The sequence below is a fragment of the Dendrobium catenatum genome, unplaced genomic scaffold, assembly GCF_001605985.2.
Source record: "Dendrobium catenatum unplaced genomic scaffold, ASM160598v2 fragScaff_scaffold_1638, whole genome shotgun sequence".
Lineage (NCBI taxonomy): Eukaryota > Viridiplantae > Streptophyta > Magnoliopsida > Asparagales > Orchidaceae > Dendrobium > Dendrobium catenatum.
The window spans coordinates 1411536-1434373 of NW_021320100.1; the positions used below are offsets into that span (position 1 = coordinate 1411536).

Below are 22838 nucleotides of genomic sequence, written 5' to 3' on the forward strand. Positions count from 1 at the left end.
CTTAAGCATTTGATGATTTATTTTATTTTAAATATCTTGATTTTGGGTGATCATTAGAATTTTGAATTTTCATGGACATTTGGGAGTTTGAGAGGCATTTTTTTAATATTTGAGATCCCCTCCAATTGGGATAAACATTCACCAGCTATCATTGGGGTCTTTATGGGTAATTTAATTTTATTAGTTGGACCTTATGGACTCTGTCAACTTATCGACAAAGGATTGGGTTAGTTGTCAGCTTTATGCTTTTATTAGTGATTTTTTCTTGTTATAGACATTGAAGGTCTAATATGAATGTACCAAATAAATATCTCAGTCGATGTTAGGACTGTATATTTATTTGATGGTTCGAAGCTGTGTCAACTCCTATCTATTCATGTAGAAGGATCGAGCTCGAACTTATGTTCATTTCTTGATCCGTGCAACATCTTCAGACATTAGGTGTGTGCACATGACATGGGCCAATGCAGTTATATGGTTTTACATGCATGAAAAAGGTGGTATTTTAAATGTTTAAATATAATTATTTGCTCTAAGTGGTTGTCGCTAAAGTTTGCAAAAAAGTTCATTTGAAGCTTGAGAAATGCCTTCCGTCAGCTTATACGACTGTTTCAGATCTGGTGGCGTAGTGTAACAGCGCAATAAATTTCATTTCTCATTTTGCCTTTTGCATGATAATGCAGTTTTGTTCATTTTGCCTTTTGCATATTTTTATTTTCTTTAGTACTCATCTTGTAGTAGTACACTTTTATTTGCAAATGAGCTTCATGTCGTATTAGGAGCCTTCTACATGTTGGTTGCAAATGAGCTGATTTAAATGATATGACATCCTGACATCGAGCAATTCATTGCCTTGATTGCATGTCAACTCCTCTCATATGTGGGGAGCTTATGCATTTGTTATAAGTGTTTAAGATTATGAATAAAATAGAGTAATACAAAAATATAATAAATGAATATATATTCAATAATGAGGATATATAACAATTATAAACTTTTATTATAAATAGTGGACAAAAGTGATTTAATTTATTATTTCTTTTTTTATTATTATGGTAATAAATTATAAAATATGATAACTTAAATTTATAATCTTAGAAACACAATCAACTAATGAGTCTATTTCTGTCTGAATAAGCAAAACTTTCTTCAATCCTTTTCTTTTTCCAACATTTTGTTTGGGACAACTTTCTTACTATTTTCTAAAACAGTTTTTTAATACAAAAATTTATTGTACTAAAAAATTGATTTAAAAAATAATAAAAAAATTATGTAATCTTCAAAATCAAAATAATTTGATAGAACTTCCTAATGATCCTCTACACAACTAAATTTTCTTGAATCCTTGTTTTGCCTCATATAAGCCATTAATATTTTCAAAAAAAAAAAAAAAAAAACTATAGAGCAAATGCAGCAGAATATGATCACAATGGAAGCTCAAACCTTTACAAGATCCAAATATTCATCAGGCTCTATAATTCTGGACAGGCAAAATCATCTCATTAAGCAAAGCTTCTGAAAGCTTCCTCTTAAAAATAATTAATAGCGTCAACATATCATTTCTGATAAAGATTATCTCTTACAAACAAGTTGTTTCAAACAGTAAAAAAAAAAAAAGAATAATAATGTACAACACATTCGTTTCTCTTTTCAGCTGTTGAATAAATCCTATCTGGTTTAAATTCCAACCTAACGAGCTGAGTTTGCCAGTTTTTTTAGAGGGGAGTGAAATAAAAAATAAATCACACCTACTCTCATGGCAAAAAAATCACTATACTGCTATATGAAACCCAACTTTGCTTGGTATTAATCAAATGCTATACAAATGCAGATTTCTGCTTACCGAAAAGCTGCTGAGAAAGGAACTTCGAACCTGCCAGTAAATCAAAAAAATCCTAAAATTAGATCAGAGGTTGCTCAGTCTAATAATAAGAAATGAAACGACCAAAATTCAAATTTTTTGGCAAGATTTCAGTGAAATTGATAAGTTGGATGATCTTGGAAGAAAGAGAGAGATATCCACCAGAGCAGATTTGCTAACAATTTCATTGCAATTTGATGAATTGAAACCCTAAACCCTAAACACATCCAGATCATTCCAGAGCTGAACAAAAGTCCAAAATCCTGTCCATAGGTCAGAGACATCTGAAATTTTATGGATTTTGATGGGAAATTTTCCATTTTATATAATTTTATTGCCATTTGTGGGAATATGTTTCATGTTGAAAATAGAGAACTATATATTAGTTTCTAAACTTTTTTAGGATTTCAATAAATTTTCTGGTATCTTATGCAAATAAAATTAAATTCTGAGCAATTAAATACGTTTAGAATGAGTCCAAGCATTTATGTAATTCTACATTTTCAGAGAGGGGAGTAAATTGCCAAGGAGGTTTAATTTGTGATTTTAAAGAGTTCAGGGAGGGCTTCTTGTAATTTCTGAATGGTTTTAGACCCATTCTACATAGTCATGTTTAACATAGAAAGCAAGGTGTCAGGCACTAATAGGGAACTGACTGCAGTAAAACAAATGTAGAAGCTATCTGGGTATTTAAGTACCCTTCTTTCAGCAAAATTTGTTGTTAACTAGATACAGACGGATTGAAAAGTTTTATCCAACTAATTTAAGGAAAATTTAGCAAATCATCTAAATAAATTCACCAAGTTTCATTGTTGATTTCCTTATTGAAATATAAGGCGCTGACTAATCGGTTTTCAGAAAAGACTTCAAATTAAAAGTTGCAGAATACTATAGAACATATGTAATACACAAAACAATCTAACTAATAACAACAATAATTAATGAAGAAAAAATAGACAATCTCAGAACTTACCAGGATAATTTTCTCAAATGAAACTAGCAAGTAAAGCATGCAGTGCAACCCAATAGATCAAAAATGCTAGCCTCAGACTTGGTTGTCTCATTAGCAACCGCTCAGCAGACACCCTGGGAAGTTTGCCATGAATAAACAGTTTGTTCAGCAAGTATTAAGGAAGACTTATCAATAAAAAAGATAGAATAATTCAAAAACGGTGCCAACCATATTCCATCAATCCTGTCCACTATAGGCCGAGTAGCTCTTGGGACTAGCCGAGACTTGGTTAGCGATTTGAATCCATGTGCTATAACGGGATAAAAAAAATGTAAGTTAAATTCAATGAAAACTAGCTTACTATGTAGAATCAATTGGCTTAGGCTTCGTTTGGGACAGCTTTCTTCCTACTTCTTAAAGCGGTTTTCTAGTAAAAAAATTTAACTTTTGTACTAAAAAGCCACTTTAAGAAGAAGTAAGAAAGTCATCCCAAACTAAGCCTTAGAAAGCAACAAAGATAAAACGTACCTTTGTCATCATCTTCATCCTCTAATGCACCATCATCTTTCTCAGAGTCGATAGCTATAGCAATGTGGTCATTGTTGACTTTGCGTCCACTACGTACAATGGCTGCAATTGGACCTGAGGATGCCTTGTTTCTCTGCACCTAGAATAACACAATGATATAACATTAGAAATTTTACGGTCAAAACAATAGTGAAAAACATCGGAAAAAAGCATACGAGTTGTCCAGCACATACAGTTGAGCCAAGCTAAAACAACAGCTCCCCAAACACTAAAACTTATCTTAAAAGGAAACATAAGATTAGAAAAGAAAAACATTTAATTACCATTTGTTCAATTTCCAAAGCTCCTGAAGAGTTACTACTTTGTTGATCAGAACCTCTACCTCCTTGAGATTGCTCTAACCTTTCCTTTCCATGCAGATAACTTTCAAGACCTTCAGTTCTTGATAAAAGTTCTTCAATCCTACCTCGTTCAGTTTCTAGCAAGGCATCTTTACTTTGGACTGTAGCACGCAGCTCTTCTAGTTCATTAATAGTTGAGGCAATCTTCTTGCCCAAGATGCCAATGTACAAATGAATCTGACTAGTTTCCTGATCATCAAACTGCACAGGAGGTCCTCCAAAATAAGAAACCATGCCACTCATCCAGGTAAGCAACTCATGTACTTCTAATGAATACTTCTTGCTGTTCTCTTGTGAGGCCAAAACATCATTTGAACACCTAGTTACCTCTTTACGCAAGAAAGAAATCTCCAAATCTCGCTCGTGTAGCTGTGATTGAAGATTTTCAACTTCTAAAAGAAGAGTTTCTGACAGATTATGCAATTCATCAAACTTGCTGACTGTTGTTGAAAGTTTTGCCATGGTCTTTGCATTGGAGGTTTCAAGAGTCTCCAATTGCACAACCCTTTGTTGTAGTAAATTTTCCATATCCTTGTTTCTGCTTTCCAGAGCTTCCATTTGTGTTTCTTCTTCATCTAGAGCTTGCATTAAGGCTTCAATTTCTGCAAAACAAATGGTGGAGACGTTCAAATTCAAAGAACTATTGAAACAAAAAGAGCAGGTGGAGTCTGAATTTACAGAATATTTATATTACCTTGATCTTTAGCATTCACAGACTCAGTTAAAGAGTTGATTCTCTCCTGCAATAGCTTTGACAAAGCCTCAACATTTTGTAGCTCATTCAATCTCAACTCTAATAAGTTTTTATTAGTTTCCACTGCCTCTGCCTTCTTCTCTAAGTTGAAGAACTGGGCCCTCGAAGAGTCAAGATCAGCCATTGACCTTTTAGCAACAGTCTCTGCATCCTTTATCTGAGAGACAAGCTCTTCACAAACCCTATTCATTTGTATATCCTTCTCCTGAAGTTCTCTCTGCAATGCTAAAACTGTAGCTTTTAATTCCCTCTCAGTTCTCTCAACCAACTCATTTGTAGAATTTGTATCCTTCACTGTTGATAAAATAGACTCTACCATCATTTTGATGCAGTCATCCATGGAATGAACATCTTCAACTTCTCCCATGGCATAGCTTGGCAACGTCCGGAAAATGTCCAAATTCAAAACATTTTCTCCAAGAGTTCCGGTATTTCCAGTAATTTGTGATTTCCTCCTAAAAGTCTCCATAACTAATGTGCTACAAGCTTCATAAAGCACAGTTAAGTTTCTATAAATTGAACAGATTTTAGCATCCTTCTGCTTGAGCTTTGATTCAAGGTGTGTGATCTCTCTCTTCAATGACTCTGAAGTATCTTTTAAAGATGAGTTTCTTCTTTTCACAGCTTCTACGGTTTCTGACAGATACACTGCTTTCTTGTCAAGAAACACAGAATGGTTGCAAACACGTTCTCTCAAAGCGTTGCAATGATTCTTACATTCATGTAATGCTTGGTTAGCAAGCGCAAAATGTTCAAATAGCAAGGTTTCATCGACATTTTGATGTATCTTTAACGGTGCAGAATCAGAAATGGACAGAGATATTTCCTGAAATAACATTCTAAAATAAGAAAAAGGGAAATCATATAAAGAACATAATGAATCTTGCCGTGAATATTTCCCATAAATTTCAAGGGTGCATTATTTTGCATAGAAACTCAACTATTACTTTTCTATATAAATTTTAATAAATAATTCAAATTTTGAAGAAAAAAAGGGTTTGAATTAGTGACACAAAGACTAAGAATATTATATCAAGTATAATATTAGCAATCATCACTAAATATTGTTAAACAATAAAATGATGATAAATGTAATAGGTTTAAGAAAATCAGGATTTATTATATAAAAGAATGGAGATATAAAATAAGATATAATTTCTAGATTTAAGGTTGGCTGGCTGGCTAAAATGGAGAGGTGCCTTAGGAGTATAGATGATAAGAATATATCATCAATACTTAAAGATAAATATAAAAGACTTTATTATATGGATCAGAGTGTTGGACAGTAAGGCCATTGATAACTAAGTTGAACGTGACAAAAACAAAAAATTAAGATGAATGGAAAAACAAAAAATTAAGAAGAGTAAAAGGAATAATTATATTAGACAAATAAGTAATGACATCTATTCAAAATAAAGCTGTTGAAAAAAGACTTAAGCAGCTTAAGAAATGTACAACAAAAGTTAAAAATACAACAATTAAATGGGAAGATTGAATTAATGTCAAAGGAAAGTCGGAAAAGAAAAGGAAACCTATGACAAAATGGATAAAAACTGTTGAAAATGATTTTTGAACAACAACAACAACAACATCAAGCCTTTATCCCACTACGTGGGGTCGGCTACATGAATCCTTTTTCTCCATTGTGTCCTATTAAAAGTCAAATTCTCGTTTAAATCTAATAAGAAAGGTCATTCCTAATATTTTCTAACCAAGTCTTTTTAGGTCTACCCCTACCTTTCTTAACATAAGTCAAATCTAATACCTCTACTCTCCTAACCGGGACGTCATCACAAGGCCGCCGTTTTATGTGACCAAACCATCTAAGGCAACCCAACAGCTTTTCCACCCTTCATTTTCTTTAAAGCCTCTCTAACTTCAGATTTACTAATACGCCGATAAAAACATAAATCTTTAAAGCTGAACAATAGATCCAAGATACTAATACCTCTGTTGAAAATAGACTTAATCTATATTCCGTTTTAAAGCCTCTCTAACTTCAGCTTTTCCACCCTTCATTTTCTTGAAAATGATTTTTGAAGAGCCTAAAAAATAGTTCAATAAGAACAAATGAAAAATTAGAATTTATAAACCCCAAATAGTTGGTATATGACAAATGATGATCATGATGAATAATTTCCTGAGCAGAGCTCAGTCTATACCAAATGAAAGCAACCCAATTAATAAATATGCAGCTGATGCGCATGGAGAAAAGCTACTTAGATGAACCTAAGTGCAATGAGAATGTGATGAGGGTTAATTTCAATTTCAGGCGCAACCTTCAGAGGATGGATCTCAAATATACATAATTCTCAAGGATATGCTCAGCACATTAGGATATTTAAAGGTGCAGAAAATGCTTTTATTTTAAATCATACATATTTTGAATGATTTTGTGGATTAAAAAACCACACAAAATGTTGCTTGGAGATACCTCGTTCTTTTGTTCATTAGATGAAAGAATACCGCTTGATATTAAAACTAGTTGCTTGCTCTTATCTGAACTGCAAAACTCATCCAAAGTAAACTCCCACAAAGCATCCACAAGGTTAAATAGATCAACATCCTTGCTTAGAACTACAGATAAAATCTTAGAAGACTGCAGGAGACCTTCTTTCAAATGATCAATGACCAAGATAGAATCCATCAAGTTCTTTGCAAGTCTAGTTCTTTCCTCAAAATGAACTGACATGACGTTTTCAAGTCGTGAAAGAGAATCATCCTTTTGTTTAGAATATTTTGAAAGGGAAGCTTCTGCCTTTAACAGCTCATCCTGAAGAATATCATTTCTTTCTTGAACTTCATTCAACTCAGTTATAAGCAATTCAGCTGCCCGTTTAGATTTGTTAGCTTCACGTTCAGCTGCAGCAGTTGATGAACGCAGATCAAGAAGTATGCTGTTAACAACCCTGAGCTTTTCAAATGGGTCAATGTCATTGGCCTCACTCTCTAAATCAATGGCATTTAATGTAGTTAATAATGTACTGTAATTCTGGTTGCTATCTTGTAACTTCAGTTCCACATCAGCCAATCGGTGCATCAACAAGGACTTTTCAGATATCAAGGATTCTATCTGTTGGCTGTGATCAATCTTTAATTGCCCCAAAAAAGTATTCATCTCATCAACAGTCTGTTTCAGGCTATCCCTCTGTTGCACTAACCCCTTTCCTTTTCTCACAGCAAGATTTAACTTCTCTTTTAAAGAAGCATTTTTTTGCTCCTCTAGAGTTAATTGTTCTTGTAAAGAATCTCTCTGTTTTTCCATCGCATCCAAATTCAATGCCAAAGACTGATACTTCTCAAGATCTGCATTCCTCTGCACATTCAGCACATCAACTTGCATCTTTAGATCCTCCACTTCCAATATCAAAGACTGGCACTTACCAAAAATTGAATCCCTATCCTGCTCCACTGAATACAGTTTATTGGAAATCCGGTCTAGCTCTAAACTCATTGAAGCCAAGCCTGATTCTTTGGCAAGCAGAGCTTCTTCGGGCACCATTTTACCATGAACTGGGCTGCTTTCATCAGGCACCATTTTACCATGATCTGAGCTGCTTTTATCCAACAATGTCTCATTAATTGGAACAATATTGCTAGATTTGTTTAAATGAGCAGTGTAATTATCAATCAGCTTTTTTAATGATTCTTCTAGATGCTCAACAAGACTACCTCCAGAAATAAAGTCTAACTTATCATGCTCCATTAAAGTACTATCAATCAAATAATGCAGTTTTTGCAACTTATTCTCGATATCCTTATAATATTCAAACTGAGCATTGTCAATCAATTTATCCCGCAAATCATCTAATTCTTTTTGCAAATTCTCTTTATTTCGTTCATCATGAACAGCCTTCTCTGAGAGTGAAAAATGTTCAATCCTGAGCTTTTCAAGACTTTCAACGAAAAACTCTTTTTCGGATTTAGCAGCTGAAACTTCTGCAGTAAGTTCTGATAATTTCTTATGCGATTCTTCTACATCAGCTATGAGCATGTCCAAAGATGTTTCCAGATTATCAATCTTCAGTTGCAAAGAATCCTTTTCTTGGTTCACTTCCGAAAGCTCTCTTCCTAACCACTCAATCTTATCTACAGGTTCCGTTGTTTGCATGTGAGAAGGCAACTCAATTCTATCCAAAAGTTCTTCCCACTTCTGCACAAGATTGTTCCTCTCCAACAAAGACTGTTCCAATATATCGTTATGCTCAGCTAGGCCATAGAACTTGCTTTGAAGCTCCTCATGTTTTTTTTTCAAAACATCAAAATCTATGTTGGAACCAGGCCCCGTACACTTATTAGCATCAATTACCACACACCGTTCAGCATCAGAATGTGTGCGCTCCTCTAAACTTTTCTGCTCCAAATCAGTCACGGTTGAAGAAGGATGATCAATTACAAATCTGGAGAGCAGCTCGATTTTTTCTAGAATATCTTTGTCATGGAAATCATCTGGTAGTTCTAAATCTTCCAGAACTTCTTCAATCCTCTGAAGAACTGAATCTTTCTGGAGAAAAGAATCCCTCAGAACAGTTGCAGAATTACGAATATATGAGAGCTCAGACTCCAAAGCTTCAATGCGTTCCACTTCAGAACAGGACTTGAGTTTTGTCTCCAGCTCATCCAGCAATGAGTCCTTTAAAAGCAAGTCCTGTGCAGACTTCTCAAGCTCGCTAGTTTTTTCAATCAAAGACTGTTTAAGACTATCACGTTGCACAATTAGACCTTTGCCCTTAGCAACAGCTATGCCAAGCTTCTCTCTGACAGAGGAAAGTTTCTGTTCCAATTGTTCAATTTCGGATGTTTTCAATTGCAGTTCACGACAAGAAGCTTCTAGAGTCTCTTCAATCTTGCTCATGCCCTCCTTCAAAATTTGAATTTCAGTTTCCTTCTGCACATTTGACACAGTCAACAGCTTCAGCCTTTCATGAAGCGCAATCACCTTAGGAATGAAGGCATCACTAAGCAAGGCGGGCAGTGGCAGGGAACAATCATCAGTTGATACACCCATCAGCATATAAGCATCTTGTATATGTTTCTTCGACAACATTATCTGCTCAAGAATTTCATCATAGTTATAAAGATGAAAAGAAACCAACTCCTCAAGCCTTAATAGAAGAGAGATGAACGAGTTAACCACAACATTATCATCTTTTGAGACAACCACATCACCTCTTTCCCAGGATTTACCATGGACATATAAATCCTTACATGATTCATGGTTCTCCAGTTGATTGGCCAGACGAAAGCACCTCCTTTTTACCTCTTCAATCTCTTTTGTTTTATTTAATAAAGTAGATTCAAGTCCATCTTTGATATTACTCTGAAGTTCCAGCTCCTTGAGTCGTGTATTCAACTCTTCTATTTCTTGGTTTCTGATTGACAGGACCAAGTCAAGTTCGGTATTTCTAGACAATAGATAACCCCACTCACTAAACAGCTTCTGCAAATAATTGATAGCCATTTCACACTTTTCAGGAAGAAATTCTAGCACTTTCTCAGCATTAGCATTAGCATTAATTGCAACATCCCCAGTATTTTGTTGGGCTTCATGTATAAGATTCATGAGGTTACCATAAAATTTATAAAATAGCTCAATAACAAAAGCATGTCTTCCTTCAATGTCCATGACAGATTTATTCAGTTCTTTGTGTGAATCATGCAGTGTGCTATAATTATGATTAATTTCTTCAACTTTATCATTCAGTTTCTCAATTTCCAAAATAGCAGCATCAACTGAAACCATGGCATGTGATTTAGTGTCCAGGTTTTCAAGGACCTTTAGTCCAGTCGATGCATCCAGCTTTCCAACCGCCTCCATAATCATGCCCAACAGGTCATCTCTTTCTTGCTTGAGAATAAATGCATCTTCACTGACTTTGTTCTTCAACAACTCTATCTCATCTAGAAATCCAGCTGCCTCCTCGTTGACATGCTGATGAAGCTCATCTATATGTTTATGCATTTCGCACAATTTAGGCTCATAATCAGGTACTTTCCTAGCAAGCTCATCAAATGCAACTTGTAGACTATCATTTTGATGCTTCTGAGTTTCACAGTCCATTTTGTACTTTTTCAAGGCTTCTCTATCGTGCTGGCTGTCCATTACAAGTATCTCAACCTTCCCCAGTTCTAATTCTATCTTGTTAAGTGCATTGCTGAGACTTAAAGTATGTTCTCTGGATAAAGTATATGAATCTTCTGACCTTACAACAAGAGTTGAAGGTACCTCATCTACACCACCACCAACATGATGAGCTTTTGACTCAAAGGCTTTAATTAATTTTGACACCCCAGCTGTGTTTCCTATTCCACTTGAGCCGCTCAAGAAAAGAGAATCAGAGTGCACCATTTGTACAGACTTCTCCAGATCTTGCAATTTAGTTTTTGCCTCTTGAAGGTGCTCCTTCAATACCTTCAACAAAGCAAAGCTGTCAGAATCTTTCCCATCATCCTTCTGAAGCACACACCCATGGTTTTGGAATTGAGAATTTGATTTCAATTTAGTGCTGGAAGAAACATTCACATTGGATTCTTCATAGAATGGCTGGGACAAATCAATAGTAAAATTGATGAGATCGTCATTACTTATTTGACCTTCTTGACCATGGCAAGATGGCACAAATGTCCCGCTGTCCATCTCCTTAATCTTAGCATTGCATATATCAAGATTGCAAGAAAGATAAAAGTTCTCCTCAAAAAGTTTTTCAAAGTATGACCATAATTCTCTTAGGTTATCCTGAAGCTCGACTTTCTTCTCTATTGCAATCTGCAGTTTCTCCTCTTTTGCTGTTAACTGAGACAAAAGATTCATATTCTGAGTGGAAAGTAACTCTCTCTCCTCTGCAATTTTCTTCCTTGCATCAGCTTCTTCCATAAGAGCTGCTGTTAGCTTTGATTGCCCGCTTGAAAGGAACTCCACCTCTTCTACAAGTTTTTTTTTTGCATGAGTTTCTGAAAGGAGAGTTGCTAACAAGTTTGAATTTTCCTTTTGCAAAGCATCCACAGAGCACTGGCAAATGGCTAGTTCATTGGAAACATGCAATAAGTCTTCTTGGGATTTATGAAGCTCGCTTTTCAAGTTGAAACACTTAATATATTCCTGCTCAATCTCCTTCCTTGCAGAAAGAAAGTTGGTTTCAATTTCATCCTTCATAATGGCCAAAAATTGAAGCTCAGACTTGCTTTGCACAAGTTCTTCAGTTAACATTTCTTTACTTTCTTGAGCCTTCTTAACCAAATCAAAGAGTCTGTGTACTTCATAAGAAGAATGTTGGTGGAAATCTTCATTTAACTGTGTCTGCTCAACCAACTGCAACTGGAGAATATCTTTTGCAATAAAAGATAGGTAAAGATGCCTTTTAACACTGTCAAGTTCGACAGCAGAGCTTGCCTTCATTAGCACTCCTTCTTGCTCTAACTGCCCCCCTATTGAGGAATCCATCTTTAAATAGCCCTGCAGAGATGAAAGTCCCTTCTTGCGAGCATCCAAAATAATCTCCTTAACTGAAACAGCCTCTTTTGATTGCCTACCCAGGCATGCATCCTTGGCGGTAAGGTAATCCATTGGAAGTTCTATGCCTCCCTCATTAGTTCTTTCCCCTAGTTCCAAATGAAGTTCCTCATTGTCTACTGAAATTCCTCGGGAAGAAGATGGTATTTCTATTTTTTTCTCATTAAAAGTACCTTCATTAGATTCATGAGAAATATTCATGCCCGCATACTGAGATTCTTCAGCTGGATTAAAACATTGATTGATCTCTTCACTTCTTGTTGACCCACAAACAGCAGGGTCAGTAGTTACTTTCCGTTTATCTTCAAATAAAAGGTTCTCCTGATCCTCTACCTTCTCTTCATCTAACATCTTTTCTGACTTCACCCAAGTAACGACCGAAACTCCTTCATGACTGATTGCAGCTAGTGAACATGTTATTTGGGATGAAGTGGAATTTTCCAAATATTGTTCAGGATAAGTAGATTTCTCTACTTCCTCAGAAAGACTATGATTCAAGCCTGAGCCTTGAACTCTATCAGCTAGAGCAGAAGATTCATTTGTCTCTTCCAATCTGACAGGTTCGTCAAGTGTACTGGAGGAAGTTTCTCCCCACATTGCTCCTTTCTCCATCTGATGGCTGCCTCCATTCTGTTTCCCTGAATTCACACAAGAAACTGAAAGATCCCCACCGTTCTCAAAAACAACTTCTGAAGAAGAAGAGGTCTCAGAAACCTCATGACTAATGCCAGATGAGAAGGTTGCATCCAAATAATGACCAACACCTGAGCTGCTGCCATTTGATTTTTCCAACACCACGCCATGAGCTTCCTGCATTGGCCCTACCCAGCAACAAATGAGAATGAAATTATACATCACCCCTCATCCATTTTTTATTCCCAACCACCCCGAATTTCAAAAATAAAGAATAGATTTTCCCTCACCTGGTAAATAAAATCGGCAGGAAGCTGTTCCAACTTCAACCTCAGTTCCTCAGCTCTTTGATCTGCTCCTGAATCTGAAGCATCCAATAGATTGGCATCGACCGCATCAGCAGCCGAGGCTGGAGCCTGACCCAATTTCGAAAGTTCCTCGCTCTCGCCCTCATTCCCAGGGTTGTTAACTTGGCTTGAGGACTTCGCATGACTGCCACCGCCCTTGTTATCTTTCTTCTGCCTGAATTGCTGAAGCTGATGTCCCAACAATTAAGTTCAGACGCATTACCCCAATGTTTAAAGAAAAATAAAACATAAACAGGATTTGATTGCTACAGTGGCAAGCTAGAAACAGAAAAGGAAAAAAAAGGAATGAATAACGGCAAAGGAGAGTACCTTCTTACGGCCAGCGGCTAGCATATCGGTCCTGGTCTTGCTCTTATCCATTCAGACAAATAACTAAGCGAATCTCTAATGATCAGATGAGCTTCGACGGCATCAATCACAGATCTCCAAGGTGAGAAACCCAAGGGGCGAACTGGAAGAGATCAAATAGCTCCGGCTTGACTTAGGATAGAGATTGGAAGAGGAGTCGGATTAGGGTTTTGTTGTCGTCGTTTTCCTCCTCTTTTCGCGCTTGATCGCGTCGGTTTTGCGTTGGTTTTGCGTCGGCTTTTGCGCTTTCCGCTCTCACATTACATGATTTCGATGCGTCTCAGATCCTATTTGATAATTTTTTGATATCTCAGTATGGTTAATTACGGGAAATTACGGGACCTATTTTGGGCTGATATGGGCTGGGTGGGTCAACCCTAAGTGGCCCTAAAAAAAAAATTACATTCATACCCCTCCAAATAAACTATATTTCATATTTAACATCCCAAATTATTCTTTTACATGCCACCCAAAATCAATACTATAGCTGAACCTTAAAGAGAAATTAATCTGTGAGGAATCCAGACGGGAAGAATTATTCGGACTATTAGTGCACACAGTGTGTAAACTTACATATCCGAACAGTTCTTCCATTCCGGACTCCAGACAAAATAATTATTCCACATTTAAGATTTGTTTGGATTCAATATTTAATAGGATTTGGAAGAGGGTTTGAGTATATTGTCAAACACAAAAACATATGCTCAAATTTCATGATAAGTTAAATCATAATTTTATGCCCTTTTTTATTTTTTTCCTTAAATTCGAAATTTAGCAAATTCGACCGTTCAATAAATTTACGAGATTTAGGCAAAGAAGCATGCAAAAGGGTGAAAGATCATTACCTTAGCGATGAGATCTCGTCATGACTTCTAATCTAATAAGAACAATTTCTGATTTAATTAATCTAAATAAGAATATAGTGTGAATAATAAATAAATAGTTAGATTAAATGATAATTAAATTACATTCTAATTATATTATCTATAGTTATCAATTATTGAATGTAATTAAAATTAAAATTTATAATTAACTCATAAATAACTAAAAAAGTATAATCAAGATTAGTTAAAAGTAGAGATATCAGAGTTATATTGACAAATAATTTTATGAATATTAAATATTATTCTGGTAAAATATTTTTAATATTTAATACATTTACAATTTAGTAAATTCAAATTTACATGATTTATAAATCCTACTTAGAGACTATTTGGTTAAAAGTAAAGTGTTTGTAAAATGTGAACTATAAAATAAATCATTTAGATTTAGGGGCTATTTGGTTGGAAGAGTTTTAGTTTTTTTAGCAAATTTTTTTTTTTCCATTGCAAAACAATCTCTCTTATTGCCGCTGATTACAACCACTACCAACCACTCATCGTCGGCCATCATCGCCATCACCCATAGCCAGCCATCCATCACCGACCACCACCACCGTCGAGTGCTGGCCATCATGACCACCTGCAGCCGCTAGCCGCCACACGCCACCAGTTGACACTATCATGTTCATCCACAGACAGTATCATCGTTAAATTTTACATTACATTCATTTTATAAATAAATAAATAAAAAAAAAACTTTTTTACACGGCATTATTTTTAAACTACACTCCCTTATCTTCTTTCTTCATCGAACCAAACAGCCCTCAAGTCCTACTTCAAGCCCGTAGAATCCGCCGTTCTCTGCTTCACGGCGAGTTCCGTGACCCCCTCCCTCCGGCTAGCTTCGTCAAATCCCTCCTGGTTCTAACATTCCTGCCTTATTTCTTCTCCTCGGCTCCCGCTGAGTCCGTCCTCTTCCTCTTGCCTCGCAGTTCTTTCGCTCCAACCGTAACATGGAATCCTTTTTGCATTCTGGAACTAGAGATTCCCGGCCGGTCAAAAAGCATGAGCAACGCAAGACCATCCGCACCATGCCGCTACCTAGCTCTCAGGTCTGTCATTTTATGCAGAGCTTTACTTTGGAGAAGAAAGTAGTTTCAATGCGTTAGCGAAATGTAATTGGAAAAATTTAACCATGTTGATTTACATGACGAGTAAGAACTTGTTCCACGATGAATTTGAAAATAAAGAGTTCAATTTGTTACATATGAAAAGTTAAATTTTTTTGGTTGATGTGTGTCAATTCATGTATGTGTAGAAACTCAAGAACTGAGTTTCTTGATACAAGACAGCAAGCGACAATTAAAACAGAGAAAAGGAAATTTTATTAATTCATGTACAGTACATAAAACCTGTAGACTATTTATAGAGAGATTGGCTATATATTAGGTAATACAATGAGCTATATTAAGTTTATGTAATAGCATTGTTTTTGTACTCTAATAGTATGCAGCATTTTTGTTACATATGAATGTTCGTAATTATTTACTATTGAATTTATTTGGTAAACTTTAAGCTTGGGGGAATGTGGGTTGTAATCAAGAGAAAATGTTTAGAAAGAGATATGATGAAGACAAATAGATAATTCTTGAGTTTGAAAAAGACCTCATCAATATTTGTTTGCTTAGTAAGGAGATAGAGAGGATTTGTTCATGTCTAAGACCATATCCAACCAAACTCCATACCACCCTATGCTGTCCGCCATTTGCTCCATTCAAACTCCAAATCACACGCCAAATTCCGGTAGGTGAACAGTGTGACGCCAATATTGGCATTGGATTGCTCACCTACGCCAAAAAAATTCGCTGCATGATTTGACGAAGAAGCGCACGAAAGAGGAGAACAGCTCGCCAAAGATGGTTGCCGATGCGGGAAGCGCGCGAAAGAAGAAGAAATGACGTTTGATAGGAGAAGAATGATCGCATTTTGAAATTTTGATGTATTTTAGAGTGGAAAATGGATTTTTCGATTAGAGATGCCCTAAGAGGACATAATTTTAAGTTCTACTATCATTTTTATGGAACTTCGCCCAAAGGCTATAAACTTGTTGCAAGTGCTAATGAGGGCAAGGGGATGGTTAAGCAATCCAATGAAAGCGATCTTGCTAAGATTGTTGTTACAAATCAAGATGTAGTTATATGCCTCTAAATGAATTCATATGAAGTAGTTTTTAACATCTACAGGTTGTGAGTTTTGGGGCTGCCACTAGAGCTCCTGAAGAATCCTTTGAAACAAGCATCTGTTACTAGCGGCAACATCCAGACCTAAATTACAATTAAAAAAGAGGTAAAGCTCAAGTATAAATGAATCACAAGAATGTTCTAACATTATTTGTAGAGGAAAGCATTGATATTGTGTTGCAAATTTGAATGTAATAGTTTTTTTTTTTTTTTTTTGCTTGAAAATAGTTACTAGTAAGTTATGAATGTTCTTATTAAAAAATAATCAATGAGTTTGTAAGAATTAAGTTTATAACATCGAGGAGGTAGTTTTAAGAGTTTGTTTTATTTTTATTTTGGTTGTTATCCTTGAGGAGAGGAGATTTAAAGGCCAAAAAGTGCAACATACTTAACATCAAAGAGTTAGAGTTGATTTTGATGAAATGCATGAGTCTCATGGTTGATGGCATACATTGATGTAGTTGGTGATGACATATAATAAAGTCAATTTAGATAAGCAACAATAGTCAAAAGGTTATAGCCATGCAACGGTTGTTGAAGGGTTATAGTTGGGCAATGAAGATCAGATGATTGTAATGGGGAAACAGTGGTTGGAGGATGTAGTGGGGCGGCGATGGTCAGAAGATTGTAGTCAGGCAAAGATAATTGAGGGATAATAGTCAGCCGACAATGCTTAAATGATCTAGGAGGGTAGCGTTGATTGAAGGATTATAGTCGACAGGTGGTGGTCGAATAATCGTATTTGGGTGATGGTAGTTGGAGCACGTAATCGGGCGGTGGCAATCAGATGACTTAGAATTTGCCTTTATATCCATCTAGATAGCCATCAAAATCATTTGCCTTAAACAGTTTCAAGATTTGGAAATGCCAAGTTGGGTAGCTGCGGCGGATATTCGATTGCATATTTGCATGTGCATGTTTTTTTATCTTTGTTTTAATGCTTGAATTTTTTTTATATATTTGTTAAAGAATGAACAAAAAAAAAAGCTTTGATCATTTTCAAATTTTTTCACTGAATTTTCACGCAATATTGAAAAGCTCAAGTTATTGGCTGTAAATTCAAAATCAATGAATAAATAATTTGATTCTTATTTCTTTTTTTTTTCTCAACTTTTCTGTATCCAAATTAATGTGTGGTTTGAAGGAATTAAATCGAAAAAATTGTTAAATAAGTTGAATTTATATTAGCTTTAATTCACTTATTTGTTTGAGAACAAATTTGGTGGAAAAGATTTCCTTTGTTTGGTTTCAACAAATGATTAATAAATTGAAGTGCAAAGAAAATTTAGATGTAAGCATATTTCATTTTGAACTGAATTTTTATTTGGTTTATGCAAAGAAATATAAAAAGAAGGTACATATAGTAGACTTTTGTTAACAAAACAAATTGTTAATGAAAGTGTTTATGGCACATATAACAAAACAAATTGTTAATGAAAGTATTTATGGCGCATCAAGGGAGGATGAATTGGTATTTAAAAAAAATGGCTTAAAATAAAAAACAAGATATTTGAAAGCAATTTAAGAGAATAAAGTATTCCAATGAAATCGCAAGCAAATAAGATTTTTTTTAGACTTTAGTAAACAAATATTTTTTCTTTTTATTTTTTAATTTCAAATGCAAAAACTTCAACCAACGATTTATCACCCAAATTTCTTCACAAGGATAAACAAAAGTAAACTAATAGATTTTTTCACCAAGATAATCAAAAGTAAACTAAAAAAAAAAATCTTCCACAAAGATACCAAAAGCATACCATAGCGGAAAAAATGAAATGCAAGAAAGTTATGAGTAAACAAATCAGATTTATAGTGGTTCGGTCAAAATCGACTTACGTCTATTATCCAAAGATCATCCTCTTTGGGTATTACATTAAAGTGACTCTCATTTAGCACACAACTTGGCGGTGATGCTTTTCTCCCTTGACCATGAGGATAATGGCATTTACAGACTCTGAAAAATCTCTCTCCTTTTGCATCCTGGTAAGGTGGAGATGCAATCCCTCTAACTCCTCGCTACGGCGGAGATGACGATCCCTCCTGTCACCTCTAAGCTCAGTGGAGATTTCATCCCTCCTTTAGCTCCTCGCTTCGGAGGAGATGCTTATCCCTCCTTTTGCCTCTTGACCCGACGGAGATGCTCAACTAACAAGCCTTTTGCACCAAAAACTCTTATTCTTATAACTCCATCAAAACACAATACGAGGACCCAAGGTGCAAGCTAGTCGCAGCAACCATATGAATCCCCTCACACCTCTTGACTCTCTCAACCTCACATCTTCTCTGTCCCTTATGAAATGGACACACTCCATGCTCTCTCTCCAAGAAGAAAATGTCTTTGATTGCTCAAGAACTATTTCCCCTCAAGATATGTGATGAGTTTATAAAATGAGCTCTTAAAAAACTCTATTTTTTAAATTAGTTGCTCTAGTTTGATCGTACAATACAATTCATAGATTGTACAATAGAATTATTTCAATTTCATCGAAGATCGTCCAGTATGATGCACATTCATCCAATACGATTAGTTATGTCGAATCACAGATTGTCTAACAAGTTCTCGGGTGACTCTTATTGTATGATATTTGTATTGTATGATACAATCATTAATGATGATTAGATCCTGATTCTCATGATAATTAAATATCATTATGTGATACTCATCGTAGGATACAACTTGAGAGTAAGAAATGCATAAGTGATTTAAGAGAATAAAATATTTAAACAAAATCATAATCAAATAAGATTTTTTTTATCTTTTATAAAATAAATATTTTTTTAATTCATAAACAAAATTTTCAACTAAAGATTTATCACCCAAAATTCCTTCACAAGATTAACCAAAAGTATACTAACAAATTCTTTCACCAAGATAATAAAAAATAAACCAAAGAAATCTTTCACAAAGATAACCAAAATGAAAACATAGTGTAAAAAATAAATTGCAAGAAAGTGAAGAGAGCCCTAATTGGATTTATAGTGGTTCTGTCGTAATCGACCTACGTCCACTTTCTAAAGTTTCTCGTCTTTGGGTATTGTACTAAAAGTGACTCCCCTTTAGCACACAACTATGCAGAGAAACCTCTTAACTAGGCGGAGAATGACATTTATAGATTCCAAAGAATATTCTTCCTTTCGCCTCCCAGCCCGACGGAGATTCCTTCCCTCCTTTAGCTCCTTACTCTGGCGAAGATGTAGATCCCTCCTTTCGCCTCCCAGCCCGATGGAGATAATGATCCCAAGCCTCCTTAGCCCGAAGGTTTCAAGCCATTGACTCTTCTTCCTAGAGCTCCACCAAAACACAACAGGAGGACCCACGATGGAGGCTAGCCAGAGCAACCGTATGTAACCTCTCACACCCCTTGACTCCCTCAAAGAAAACTCCCTCTCTCAACCTCACATCCTATCTCTCCCTTATGAAGTAGACACACTCCATGCTCTCTCCCAAGAAGAAAACGTCTTTGATTACTCAAAAATACTTTCCGTCAAGACATGTGATGAGTTTATAAAGTGAACTCTTAAAAAATCCTAATTTTTAAATTAAGTGCTCTGATTGTAAATACTATTCACAAATTGTACAATAGATTAATTCAATTCCATCGAATATTATCTATATGATGTGTGGTCATCCAATACGATTAGTTATATCGAACCACATATCGTCTAAGATGAACCAAGGTTCATCCAACGAGTTCTCGGATAAATCATATTGTACGATATTTATATCATTCAATATGGCCATTAATTATGATAAGATCTGATTCGATTCCTTCATCTATGTGATTAAATTAGTTAAATTTAATTAATGTTCGTATAGTACTAACTAGGTTATAGTACAATTAGTTCAAAATTCAAATTTGTCTAATTTATGTAATATAGATTCGACGGCAAGATTTTATCAAAATATGAATTGGTATTTTAAGAAGTTTTTTGCTTAAGATAAAAAATGAGATATGCGGAAGTGATTTAAGAAAATAAACTATTCAAACAAAATCATAATCAAACTTTTTTTTTCTTTTTAAACTTTTAGAAAATAAATATATATTTTTTATTTCACAAAGAAAAATTTTAACTAGAGATTTATCACCCAAAGTTCCTTCATAAGAATAACCAAAAGTCATCAAGATAATAAAAAATAAACTAAAGAAATCTTTCACAAAGATAAGTAAAAGTAAAATAAAGTGTAAAAAATAAATTGCAAGAAAGTAAAAAGTACCCTAACTGGATTTATAGTGATTCAGTCAAAATCGGTCTAACTCCACTCCCAAAAAATTCTCCTCTTTGGATATTGCTCTAAAAGTGATTCTCCTTTAACACACAGCTATGTGGAGAAACCATTTCTCTCTTGACTAGACGGAAACTGACATTTATAGACTCCGAAAATCTTCCTCTTGCATCTTGGCCTGGCAAAGATGCCCTCCCTTATTTAACTCCTTGCTCCAGCAGAGATGTCGACCCCCCCTTTCGCCTCTAAACATGACGGAGATGCCACCCCTCCTTTAGCTTCTTACTCCGACGAAGATGTTGATCCCTCTTTTCACCTCCTAGTCTAGTGGAATGTCGATCCCTAGCCTCCTCGTCTACTAACAAGTCTTTCACACCATAGACTCTTCTTCCTAGAGCTCCTCTCCAAGAGCTCCACCAAAACACAACAGGAGGACCCAAGGTGGAGGCTATCCGGAGAAACCGTGTGAATCCCCACACCCCTTGACTCTTGCAAGGAAAACTCCCTCTCTCAACCTCACAACCTCTCTCTCCCTTACACACTAATGCTACATTGTTTTTAGTTTTGATTTTTTAATGCTACTTGGTGTATGTTGTACCTAAAATGGTTAGTCACACAAATAAATATCTAATATATAAAACATGAATAAGAAAATACTCATCTATTAATATTTGTAATCATCAAAACATAAGATCAGGCCTTTTGATTGTAACAATTAAGATAAAGAATAATGATGTATACCTCTTGATTTATACACTTATTAATTCAACATTAATTTTATTAGTTTATACTAGAGGGGTACATGACTCGAAAACCTGACCCAGACTCGACCCAAAAATTCAGGGGTTTGGGTCGACCCGTTTAACAAACTAGTCGGGTTTGGGTTTAAATTTTGAACCCGATTGAAATATCGAGTTAGGTTCGGGTTAACCTGAACTCGAATACAACCAGTTTGGCATGTTTGTTGGCTCGCACTCACCCACTCATGCTCGCCCGTGGCCTCACCCACGCCCCTCGGCCTCGCCCTCGCCTGCTCACACTTGCACTCGACCCCACCCTTGCTCACTCGCCTGCTCGACATGCTTGCACTTGCCTGTCGCTTGTCACACTCAACTAGGTCAGCTAGTCGAGTTCGGGTCTAGTTTCTTAAGCACTTTAGATAAACATGTGGGGTTTGGATTGACATATTAAGTGCAGGTCAATTTCGAGTTTGACCCTAACCAGATCCAAAAACCTGTTTTGACACCCCAAGTTTGTACTAGTAAAATGGAGAGAATATTTCTACAACGATAATTATCAAATATCTATTACATAATAGGATGTGTGATGGCTGGCTCAACATCTTTCTAGTATTTTATATCGAAAAAGAAATGTTTGAATTGATTTTCAATGAAATTATAATATAATATTATCAAAAAATCCAAAGTATGTTGATAAGCTTGTAAGTATCATGGTTTTGAAAATCGGATTAGATTAATTGGCTCAACCGGTTCAACCATGAACTGGTCATATGGCCGATTCTGGTTCAGTCCTCCTAAAAAATTGATCTAGCATTAAACCGGTGAGAACCGATACTATTTCTTATGAACTGATCGGTTCAATTCATAATATATTTAAATAATTTAATTTAATATATAATATTTTATTAAACATTAAATTAATTTAAATATAATATATTTTATTTAATAATATAATTCTTAAAATATTATAATATTATATATTTAACACTAGTAATCATACTCACATGATTAAATCACCCTTTTTTTTTTAGAACAAAATTTTATATATAAAAAGACAACCAAAAGGATACAACAGCAAAAAGAAAAATAAAACAGACAAAAGACAACAATAAGGAAAAAATAAGCTAAAAGAGAGCTCAGAATTTGGTCAAGGCTCCCAACGTCCCAGTCATCCCACACGGACCCTCCAGTAAAGTGTAAGCAAAGAACCATCGAACCATCCCGAACAGCACACCAACGGTTGCCACGAGCAAAAACGCCGGAACGTGAGCCCCGACCCCATCATTGCTCATAGCCACACACATCATCAGAACGATCAATAAAGCCAACAAAAACCCCATAGCATCAACAAGCAGAAACAAAACCAACACAAAAAATCACCTTCTGCGTCTACCTCTCCCCCAAAACTTTCCGCGAGTGGCAATATTAGACGAACGCACAAGCGCAAAATCAAGATC

At 35.5% G+C, this 22838-nt stretch overlaps 1 protein-coding gene across 2 annotated transcripts; it reads right to left on the minus strand.

Moving 5' to 3' along the window:
* Nucleotides 1–1478: 1478 nt before the first annotated feature.
* On the minus strand, nt 1479–13650 carry LOC110113228 (golgin subfamily A member 4). 2 transcript variants are annotated; one of them, XM_028701064.1, is made up of 9 exons: nt 13317–13650; nt 12930–13175; nt 6931–12816; nt 4437–5322; nt 3665–4344; nt 3342–3480; nt 3042–3123; nt 2835–2947; nt 1479–1873 (listed from the first exon to the last, which is right to left on the minus strand). In XM_028701064.1, the coding sequence occupies exons 1-8, from the start codon at nt 13365–13367 to the stop codon at nt 2848–2850; spliced, it is 8070 nt and encodes a 2689-aa protein (XP_028556897.1). In that variant the 5' UTR covers nt 13368–13650; the 3' UTR covers nt 1479–1873; nt 2835–2847. The 2 variants fall into 2 exon arrangements, with proteins under 2 accessions (XP_028556897.1, XP_028556899.1); XM_028701066.1 differs by lacking the exon at nt 13317–13650 and having other exon boundaries at nt 6931–12827; nt 12930–13070.
* Nucleotides 13651–22838: the final 9188 nt, after the last annotated feature.